Raw genomic sequence first — 11,568 nt, 5'->3', positions numbered from 1 at the left:
TCCTTAAATATTAAACGTGCTCAGGCTATCAACCGAAAATAACGATATGTCAACCCAAAAGAAACTTGATCAACGAGAATAATTGAGAATGGAAAATATATTTTAAACCCAGTTATTTTTACCTTGCATTAAAAGTGAGGGATGTGGGGAATCCGCTGCGGTGGATGTTTATGTTAACTTTTAGGTCGTTCTGTGTCTTGTTGCTTTTCCCCCCTATGGCTGTATGGTAGTTCGCATATCACTGTACCTTAATTGGGACAAGTGACAATAAAAGACCTTTGAAACTTCCATGACATGTTTTCAAGGATATTTCTCCTATCGGGCGTCACGGTGACGTAGCGGTAGAGCTGCTGTCTTACAGCGCCAGAGACCTGGGTTCGATCCAATCTACGGGTGCTTGTCTGTACGGAGTTTGTAAATTCTCCCCGTGACCCGAGTAGGTTTTGTCCAAAATCTTCGGTTTCGTTCCACACTCCAAAGGTTTATATGTTAACTGACGTTGTGTAAACATAAAATTATCCCTGGTGTTTATAGGATAGTGTTAGTGTGCGGGTATCGCTGGTCGGTGCGGACTCGGTGCGCCGAAGGGCCTATTTCAGCGCTGTATCTCAAATCTAAACTAAAACTGAACTAGAGACTACAGAAAAAATCGAGCCTCAACACATGTGATCAGAGATAATAAATAGTTACACATTGATTGTTTCACGTCAGCGTGTTCCTGAAATAAAATATACCTTTATTCCCACGGAAGATAGACACAAAATGCTGGAGTAACTCAGCGCGTCATGCAGCATCTCGGGAAAGAATTAATGGGTGACCTTTCGGATCGAGACCCTTCTTCAGACTGATTCCACTGTTTAACCCCACGAAGAGCGTCTAAAGTTGCAAAATCGCACATAGAGCTCTTTTTCGAATACTGTGCTTTCTATCGTATGATTATTTTGATAATTGCATTCAGTGGATATTTCACCGCTTTCTTCATCCCCTCTCTGAACTGGGACTGTGTCAGGACAAAAATACACGTGTTGGTGCAGGAACTGAGAACTTGCAGCATATGTGATGTTTGTTCTGTGATTAGGTTAGGATCAGAGTAAGAGGTATAAAGCTGAATGTTTGCAATATTCCTGTAAACCGTGTACACAAACTGTGTTATCCACAACAGTATAAAACTGCCGGTTATACTGAAAAGTAAAACGATAGATTTTCGGCGGTTCTCTATCTCAGGGTCCTTGCCATTCTCTCCATTGCTGCAGCCCCGGAGCCCCCTGCGGACTCTACTGGCCGCTAAAATTCGTTGGGCCGTCAGAACATTGAACAGCAAAATCAGGAAAATCGGGATGCATGGAGTTAAAATGCGGCCAGTTACGTCAAATGCAGCCCAGGCGGCGGAAGTACTGAACTCCCGCGTGACGACACAACGCCACGGGACACCATCAATAACCTCTCCTGGTCTGTAAATAAAGTACCAAGGGATGGAGACTAAGCAGCTCATCACACTCACTGTCGTGATAACCACACCCGCCGTTCTCTCGGTGCAATATTTCGTTTTCAGCTTCTCACAACAAATGGTCACAAACCGATCAAAGGTGAAGGCGACTGTCAGCCAGACGGAAACATGAGTGGCTGTCATACGTAAGACAATGGCGATACTGCACACTGGTGTAATGTACAGGAATGATCGCGGAAAGTAACTCTGACCAACCCTCCTCAATAAAGGATTAGAGATAACGACCAGGAGATCGGCCGCTGCCATTCCCACCAGGTAGCGAGTGATACATTTGGAGAGACCACACTTCCCTCGGGACAGGATCACAATCGCCACCAAGTTAACTGTAAAAGAGAGAAACAAAACATAGAAACATAGAAAATAGGTGCCATTCGGCCCTTCGAGCCAGCACCGCCATTCATTGTGATCATGGCTGATCATCCGCAATCAGTAACCTGTGCCCAACTGCTCCCCATATCCCTTGATTTCAGTGCCCCCCGGAGCTCTAACTAGCTCCCTCTTAAATTCATCCAGTGATTTGTGCTCCACTGCCTTCTTTGGCAGAGAATTCCACAAATTCACAACTCTCTGGGTGAAAAAGTTCCTTCTCACCTCAGTTTTAAATGGCCTCCCATTGACGGTGACCCCTGGTTTTGGACTCCCCAACATTGGGATCAGTTTTTTCTGCATCTAGCTTGTCCGGTCCTTTTATAATTTTATATGCCTCTATAAGATCCCCACTCGTCCTTGTAAACTCCAGTGAATACAAGCCTAGTCTTTTCAATCTTTCATCTTTTGACAGTCCCGCCATCCCATGGATCAATCTCGTGAACCTACGCTGCACTGCCTCAATTACAAGAACATCCTTCCTCAAATTAGGAGACCAAAACTGTACAAAACAGAAAATATACTGATAAGACCTGGAGGTGAAACATGAGAAGATCCAGGGAATGTGGCATCCCGGGAATATTGATACGCCGGTCCAGAAAGGAGCGAGGTGTTTTATGGGAGGGAACAGGTCGGGTGATTTAGTGGAGCGCAATGTTTTCATCAGGGCCACCGGTGAGAATTGGGAAAATCACTCATATGTGAAAGTTCTTCCTCTGCGTTCTCCGAAGGCCGACAAGGGCCCAGGGACGTATGGATTTAATAAATCGTCTCAGAGTGGGAACACGCTGCTTCGAATCGGAATCTACTCAGATCCTGAACGTTCAGAAAACGGGCTGCAGAAGACTCATTCCTCCCTGAGGAAGATACACACAATCTCCCAAATGTTCTAGGGGCCGGAGAACCTAGGGTGATGGAGGAACTGAAGGAAATCCACATTAGGCAGGAAATGGTTTTGGGTAGACTGATGGGACTGAAGGCTGATAAATCCCCAGGGCCTGATGGTCTGCATCCCAGGGTACTTAAGGAGGTGGCTCTAGAAATAGTGGAAGCATTGGAGATCATTTTTCAATGTTCTATAGATTCAGGATCAGTTCCTGTGGATTGGAGGATAGCAAATGTTATCCCACTATTTAAGAAAGGAGGGAGAGAGAAAACGGGTAATTATAGACCAGTTAGTCTGACATCAGTGGTGGGGAAGATGCTGGAGTTGATTATAAAAGACGAAATAGCTGAGCATTTGGATAGCAGTAACAGGATCATTCCGAGTCAGCATGGATTTACGAAGGGGAAATCATGCTTGACAAATCTACTGGAATTTTTTGAGGATGTAACTAGGAAAATTGACAGGGGAGAGTCAGTGGATGTGGTGTACCTCGACTTTCAGAAAGCCTTCGACAAGGTCCCACATTGGAGATTAGTGGGCAAAATTAGGGCACATGGTATTGGGGGTAGGGTACTGACATGGATAGAAAATTGGTTGACAGACAGAAAGCAAAGAGTGGGGATAAATGGGTCCCTTTCGGAATGGCAGGCAGTGACCAGTGGGGTACCGCAAGGTTCGGTGCTGGGACCCCAGCTATTTACGATATACATTAATGACTTAGACGAAGGGATTAAAAGTACCATTAGCAAATTTGCAGATGATACTAAGCTGGGGGGTAGTGTGAATTGTGAGGAAGATGCAATAAGGCTGCAGGGTGACTTGGACAGGTTGTGTGAGTGGGCGGATACATGGCAGATGCAGTTTAATGTAGATAAGTGTGAGGTTATTCACTTTGGAAGTAAGAATAGAAAGGCAGATTATTATCTGAATGGTGTCAAGTTAGGAGGAGGGGGAGTTCAACGAGATCTGGGTGTCCTGGTGCATCAGTCAATGAAAGGAAGCATGCAGGTACAGCAGGCAGTGAAGAAAGCCAATGGAATGTTGGCCTTCATAACAAGAGGAGTTGAGTATAGGAGCAAAGAGGTCCTTCTACAGTTGTACCGGGCGCTGGTGAGACCGCACCTGGAATACTGTGTGCAGTTTTGGTCTCCAAATTTGAGGAAGGATATTCTTGCTATGGAGGGTGTGCAGCGTAGGTTCACTAGGTTAATTCCCGGAATGGCGGGACTGTCGTATGTTGAAAGGCTGGAGCGATTGGGCTTGTATACACTGGAATTTAGAAGGATGAGGGAGGATCTTATTGAAACGTATAAGATAATTAGGGGATTGGACACATTAGAGGCAGGAAACATGTTCCCAATGTTGGGGGAGTCCAGAACAAGGGGCCACAGTTTAAGGATAAGGGGTAGGCCATTTAGAACGGAGATGAGGAAGACCTTTTTCAGTCAGAGAGTGGTGAAGGTGTAGAATTCTCTGCCTCAGAAGGTAGTGGAGGCCAGTTCGTTGGATGCTTTCAAGAGAGAGCTGGATAGAGCTCTTAAGGATAGCGGAGTGAGAGGGTATGGGGAGAAGGCAGGAACGGGGTACTGATTGAGAGTGATCAGCCATGATCGCATTGAATGGCGGTGCTGGCTCGAAGGGCTGAATGGCCTACTCCTGCACCTATTGTCTATTGTCTATTGTCTATTAAGTCAAATCAAGCATGAAAGGGCTTCCCTAAAATTCGGCTTGGTTTCAATAAACATGTGATGTCCAGAGCGAAATAAGGGGAAAACACTTTAAAGATGGAAAAGAGGAAACTAGAGAGGATGCACTGAAACCGCGAGAGCTGGAAATCTGCAAATAAAACATGAGAATTTTCAGATCTGGTTGCATATGTGGAATGGGAAACAGTTACTGCTTCAAGACCGGGACAACCGATCGGAACCGACTGAGTGTTTCGGGCATGAACCGTAATTTTGGGATTGGGGCAGTCCTGAACAAGGAGCCCGGATGAACGAAGCCATGAAGAAAATCAAAAGTCAGTTGAAAGCCGTGCAGGAGAGGTCGGCATTCACCGGGATAGGTGAATCGTTTTCGTTACACTGAAATTGATACGTTCGATTACTATGATATCCAAAATTTATCAATGCACTCTCGCTTTTCGTTAAATTCAGCTGACGAACTATGAAGGAAATCACTCTATCGTTCACAAACGTTTCTATTGATCTTGCAAATGTATTTCATCCAGAGAACTAATTAAAAGATATTTTTCCGAAGCCGATGAAAGTTCGGATAACGATAAACAAACCTGCGCAATGAATGCTCTCAATCTGGCAGCAGATTTGGCGTATTCGTCAAGCGTCATCGTTTGATTTGCATAATTTTCAATTTTGTCCTCGTTGCCTCCCCCTCTATTTCGTCCTTCTGCCCACTCTCGCACACTGTTGTTCTTAAACCCCGCTTCACTAGAATGACATTGGATTGCAACAGGTAACAATCCAAGTCAGTTACAAATATGTCCTTTCACCATGAAGCCTAAGTGGTGTCGAGGAACAAATGCGAATGTCCACCCGGGACATTCTCAACACGGGATAACGGAATATTGTATGTACAACGGAGTAATATCTAATCAGCCAATAATCTAACTGCGTATTGATGGCGATATTAACCCTGAGCATTGCTGGATGAAGCCATTACTCTTTCACTTTGAACATCTGCTTCCCTAAAACCTTCAATTATCACACAACACACATCTCAAAAGTGCATTAAATGGGCTAATATTGAATGTGTGAATCCTTTAACCCTGGATGTTAGTGACCAACGGGAATCAATTTAACCAATCCTCTCCAGGTGTGGACTCGCAAACTTGCGCCTCACCGTGTCCTCTCTTATATATTTGAAAATAGGGTAATTATCCTCCCTCCACTAACAGTTCTAATCAAATTCATGGCAGGATATTTCCAGTGAAAACGATTTTGGGCAATTGTCCTTTATTTATTTGATTCGACTTCATGCCCTCTTCAATAATCTTAAGGCAGGCATATCTCTTTTTCTCTATGCTCCTATCGTCCAAAGACGTACAGGTATGTAGGTTAATTGGCTCGGTAAATGTAAAAAATGTCCCTAGTGGGTATAAGATAGTGTTAATGTGCGGGGATCGCTGGTCGGCGCGGACCCGGTCGGCCGAAAGGGCCTGTTTCCGCGTTGTATCTCCAAACTATCGGTATTGCAGCTGCGGCTCACCGGCAGTCTCCGTTTTTTTTTGTGTTTTTTTGTCATTGTTGATGTTAAATGTACGTTTTGTTTTATTTTTAATTCTGTGTATGTAGGGGGGTGGTGGGGGGGTTGGGGGAAACCTTTTTTTAAATCTCCTCCTCAACGGAGATGCGACCTTTACCGTGTCGTATCTCCGTTCGCGCAACGGCCTAACATCGTGGAGTCGGCGGCCTCCAGCTGGGATCGACCTCGAAGACTCCGGTCGCAGGGCCTGGACTTACCATCTCGGAGGCTTCGGCCGTGGGCCCTGCAGACCGCAACATCGGGAGTTCGCAGGTCCCTGGCTGGCGACCGGCTTTTGGGAGCTCCAGCCGTAGCAGCTTCGACCGCCCCGAAGCACGAGGCACGATCAACCCGCCCGCAGGCCCTTCATCACCCTGCGTGGCCTGGCCGCGGCACTTTACATCGCCCGGTGGGGGCTCAGGACTCTCATCGCCCTGCGTGGCTCGGCCGCGGCATTTTCCATCGCCCGGTGGGGGCTCAGGACTTTCATCGGCCTGCTCGGCTCGACCCTGGGACTTTCCATCGCCCGGTGGGGGCTTCAAGGGGTTGGGAGCCTCGATCACCTCGTGGCGCCACGGGAGAAGAACGAGGAGGAGATAAGACTTTGCCTTCCATCACAGTGATGGTATGCCTAGAGCAATCACTGTGATGGCTGTTTTGTGTAAAAAATTGTATCTGTGTGTCATGTGTTCTTTAATGTCTACTGCCGGACCCTGACGTGAGAGGACGCTGGCGTTGATTATTCGCCGCTTTTCCGTCAGGATAGTTTGTCTGTTTGTCTGTTTGTTTCTATGTTAATTGTATTTGTAAAGCGCTTTGTGCATGTGTTAAGGCGCTATATAAAATAAATATATTATTATTATTATTATTATTCATTGTACTTCACTAATATGTTCCCTCGGCACTTCAGCCCATAGCCAAACAACTCTGGACAGTCGGTCACTTCTCCTGACCTCTTTCCCTCAAATATCCACCTGTAGTGCAATGACCAGAATGATACACACTCCATTCGACCGCTTTCATCAAAGGTATTCTATTAGGACTGACGAAACTCATGCATCATTAAACGTTTTACCAATTGACCTGCTACCATTGGGGTAAGGTGACACGTAATATCAACTTGTCTCTGTTGCACACTACCATATTCTGATAGTTCCTGCATGTTCCTTCGGCCCAGGTCGATTAACGCAGATTTGTGCAATTGAATTCAACTGTAAACATTCCCATTTGTCCAATACGTTGTTAGCATCTGTACGTGTCATTCGTTTCATATTATAAATCTCGCTATCAATTTGGACATTATCTGCATTTTTTTTTTTAAATGCAGATATCGATATTGACCATATATATGTATTTGAAAATATATTTACTGTATATATGTATTTAAAAAAAATATATACATATATGGACAACATCTGCAAGTTAAAAACAATTGCAGATAATGTCGAAATACTTTTATATATATATATATATATACATGCGCATTACTTTCTCGCTATTTACCACAACATAATCTGGACTAATACTGCATTTAGTGGAACAACACTGTGTGCATCCGGCTCTTCAGAGAGAAGCGCCAATTACTTTGAAGTTACTAAAGGATTATTCAATCCAAAATCAACTTTCTCCCTGAATCTGCGGGATATTGCATTTTTGCGCAGTCGGCATTTGTTATCTAGTCGAATGACTTGCTAAAACATAAACGGTATTTAATACCACGTGATTCTCTGATTCATGATCAATGCAAATGTAAGTTGTTTCGACACATTCATAGCAAATACCGAGCCCTCCACAAACACAGCGTTCGGACAGTTTCGCCAAGCTACGATGTAGCGAGGTTAAATGAACCGGCCTCTGCTCATTCCGTTAAGATCGGACGGCGGGTTAGATAAAACCTGACAGCGAATATAAAATAAAACCTACCAAGGAGCGGTTCACAAGGATCGATATTATTGCAATTGTGCCTCACCTGGAACGCCAATAGCCCCAGTAACAGGATAATAAATCTCTCGGATCCTCAGAATTACCGGTTTCCCCATTTCTCTCAGCAGTAGTGACTCGTGCTGATTTGGACGCCACGGCTGTTAGGATCTCTGAGATGATGCGTTGTCATGCGTCCATATTTATACAGGAGACAAACTCCAAAGGAACGGTTATAATCCTACTCATTGCTGTTGGTTACAGTTGATGGAACAAACAAATTACGTCAGCGCGTCAGCTTCTGAAATATGTGTTTGACTTAACACAAACATCTCAGTGTGCGGGAAAAATCCAAGCTCAGACCTCTCGAGAGAGAGTAAAACTGAAAAGTGCCATCACACAGGACAATTCCAACAGCAATAGGTATCCTCATATCCCTTCACTTATGACTCTTGTGTTGCTTGAGACAAAGGCTGAGTTTGAACAGTTCGTGCCTGATGGTCGATGGTGGGAGGCTGCATCTGGACTCGAAAATGTATTGTATTCAATCTAATGTATTGTAATCAATCCGATCTGACCTAAATGATGATGGCAATTCCGTACTTGAGAAGGAATCCAGCAAACAGGCGAACATGAAGAACATTAACAATTGTTCAACGATTACTGCATGGAAGATGCAGTGAGTGATATCAGCGGATGACACTGTCATTCTCTATGCCAATGACATTCCTCTCCTTCAGCCAACATCATCATCACGCTATTTTACCGCAGATATTCAACCTTTCGTTCTACACCGTTTTGTGTTCCTGATAAAATACGAACGCTCTCCCACCTTACTTCATTCGACCACCTCAAATTTTAGAGTTTATCCCCTTCATGCTCAATAAATATAAACTGATTCAAAACCACGGCCCCTGCCCAGATCTCCCCAATTCCTGACAAACTTTTAAGTTCCCTTTCATTCACATTTTTCCGATCTACATTTGAAAGCAATCTTTTTTCATCTATAAGTTCTGCTTACCTTTCCGCATCAGAACTATCCTCCACTAAGCGCTCAGGGTCCTTTCTGACAACATGCACCACCGGCTCACATAATGGACAACTTGCGTAAACTCACACTTACCTAAACAAACGATTACGTATTCATTTCTACAACAACCTGTGTTATTGCAACGGGAGGATGGCGAGCGGTTCCCCTCTGCTTCATAGATATGAGAGCGTGGCCCGGGCTCACGGCTCTTTCAGTTTCAGCTACTGTCAGTGCGGCGGCTGGAAAGGAGACCGAGAATGAGAAAAGCGGGGATTCATTCGCGGAGATGCTAATTGTTTGGAAATGTATTGTATATGCTCAAGGTTAACGGGGAACAGGTGAGCAAGGACTACGAGTGCTGTCTGTACGGAGTTTATACGTTCTCTCCGTGACCGCGTAGGGTTTCGCCGAGATCTTCAGTTTCCTCCCACACTCCAAAGACGTACAGGTTTGTAGGTTAATTGGCTTGGTGTATGTGTGAATGTCCCCAGTGTGTGTAGGGTAGTGTTAATGTGCAGGGTCAGCGGGGACTCGCTAAACGAAACTAAACTAAACTCGGCGAAACTAAACTAAATCAGAATATGCAGAATGCAGAAGGGGACAGAAAATAATCCGCTATTTGTCGAGGATACATGGCCATTATTTCCTTGCAGTTAATCTTGTCTTTATTCTGACAGTGGCACGACAATTCCCTCAAAAATCCACTACAGTGGACTCTACCTTAATGTGGGACGATGACATCAGGTTTTTGTACGATTGTGAATTCTTATTTCGTGCTCGGTGGTATGACGTGACCGAAAGCGCTCTTATCTGTGCCGGACTGCAGATTGGGGTTTATTAAAATGCTAGTTTATGACCATGAGTGAAATATTTTCCCGTTTTCTCTATATCGAAAAATATGAGAATATATTAAGATAAAACAAGTTTCTCGCTGTTTTTGCTTCATTCTTTGATTTACACATTATTAATCCTTAGCATCAGCACGTTAATTCCAATTGCTATAGTTAGTCGTGTCACGGAAATATGTTTCATAAATTAAACAGTATCAAGAGAGATCTACTAAGAAGCTTGAATCGTGCGATGTTGAGTGCGGAACTAGAACTAGATTTGCAACGATTGGCCCATGGAATTCATTCCACTGGGCAATAGTGATCAGAAATGAGATGAAATGTCGAAATGGAATGCAAATTAGAGAGAAATGCTGACAGGGTACATAATAAATGTTTATTCAGGTATGTACGCGGGAGGGGATAGGTTTGATGTGAGGAGTAAGAGGTTTAGAGGTTTAGAGAAGAATGTTTTCACCCAGACAGTAGTTGCAATGCGAACTGCACTTTCTAAGAATGTAGTGACGGTAGAGTTAATTTCCAAACGTCGGAGAAGCATCCAGCCAAGCGCTTGAATGGGCAAGCCGCAGTTGGTTGTGGATCACGTGCTAATCAGGTGGAATTATTGACGACAGGTACGTGATGGAATAGTGGACATGAAGTTCGAAGAGCTTTTTCCTGTTCAGTAGGACTAATTTATTGTGTGACTCGGCGCAATTTGAGGGATAATCTAAAGATACCTTGGTGAAGTGGGGGCAGAGGCCAATAGTCAGATTCGTTAGATGATGGGCGGAGCTCAATTGTTAAAGGGAAAACTTGGAAATCACAGTATTTTGATCCGGTGAAAAGAGGCAATTAATGGATAGTTATTTGCAATAAGTAATAGGAGCAGAATTAGACCATTCGACCCATCTAGTCTACCCCGCCATTTAATCATGGCTGATCTATCTCTCTCTCCATACCCCATTCTCCTGCCTTCTTCACATAACCCAATACACATGTACTTGTGGCGGCTCCCAAGGGTCACGCCACTGCACGTTAGTGGTTCGTCGGCTGACGCTCTTTGTGTTCACGAGGTAAACCGTGCGCTCCGGATATCGACAGAAGCAGACCACTGCACCAGATCCACGGAGAGTCGCCACATTTCACCAGCTTTACCGGGGACATGTGAAATACTGACCATGTTCAACAAAGATCTGGGCAATTTTAGGTAACTTTCAATGCTGTCAAAATCAATGAATACCGATCAAAGTGTAGCGAGTATTATGAAAGTGGAATAAGGTAGAACTGGTGAACGGTTGATCGATGGACTAATTAGACCGAGAGCCAGTTTCCAGGCGGTATCTTTCAATCAGGCCATTCAATCTATCAATCTTTCACCCCTTCCCCCTCCTCAGCCGAGACACAAGTTTCAAAGGCTCTGTTGTTTCCTTACAATTCTACCATTTTCAGTAATCGTCACTCGATTTTATCCAATGCAAAATATTTCGTTATGAATTGTCGCATGCCAATGTACATTGTTGGTGTTTTTCGAACACTTATGTGCACATGACAATTAATTAGGACAGACATCAATAATTCGAAGCACAATTACCTGGGCCAAGGAACAATTACATTTCACGACAGACGAAGGCAAGAAAATTGGGAAAGGGGACCAGAGGGGTCGCATTAGGATGACGCGAAATCGTGGAAGGTGGTGACCGTTACGGCGGATAACGGATTGGATGTAAAGCACATGACAGTGCGCAGCATATCGGAAGAGAATGGACAG

The 11,568-nt window shown here is 44.4% G+C and overlaps 1 protein-coding gene across 1 annotated transcript; it reads right to left on the bottom strand.

Annotated features, from left to right (window-relative positions):
• Positions 1–925: 925 nt before the first annotated feature.
• Positions 926–8,059, bottom strand: LOC144612317 (putative G-protein coupled receptor 139). Its single transcript, XM_078431894.1, has 2 exons — positions 7,990–8,059; positions 926–1,830 (listed from the first exon to the last, which is right to left on the bottom strand). The coding sequence occupies exons 1-2, from the start codon at positions 8,057–8,059 to the stop codon at positions 926–928; spliced, it is 975 nt and encodes a 324-aa protein (XP_078288020.1).
• Positions 8,060–11,568: the final 3,509 nt, after the last annotated feature.

The sequence above is a fragment of the Rhinoraja longicauda genome, chromosome 44 (genome assembly GCF_053455715.1).
Source record: "Rhinoraja longicauda isolate Sanriku21f chromosome 44, sRhiLon1.1, whole genome shotgun sequence".
Taxonomy (NCBI): domain Eukaryota; kingdom Metazoa; phylum Chordata; class Chondrichthyes; order Rajiformes; family Arhynchobatidae; genus Rhinoraja; species Rhinoraja longicauda.
This window is presented reverse-complemented; position numbering and strand designations above follow the sequence as displayed.

Excerpts from the sequence above, each read along its gene's own strand:
- LOC144612317 (XM_078431894.1), bottom strand. The coding sequence starts at position 8,059 with ATGGGGAAACCGGTAATTCTGAGGATCCGAGAGATTTATTATCCTGTT. Across the intron at positions 1,831-7,989 it reads TGGGGCTATTGGCGTTCCAG|TTAACTTGGTGGCGATTGTG; the intron begins GTGAGGCACAAT and ends TCTCTTTTACAG.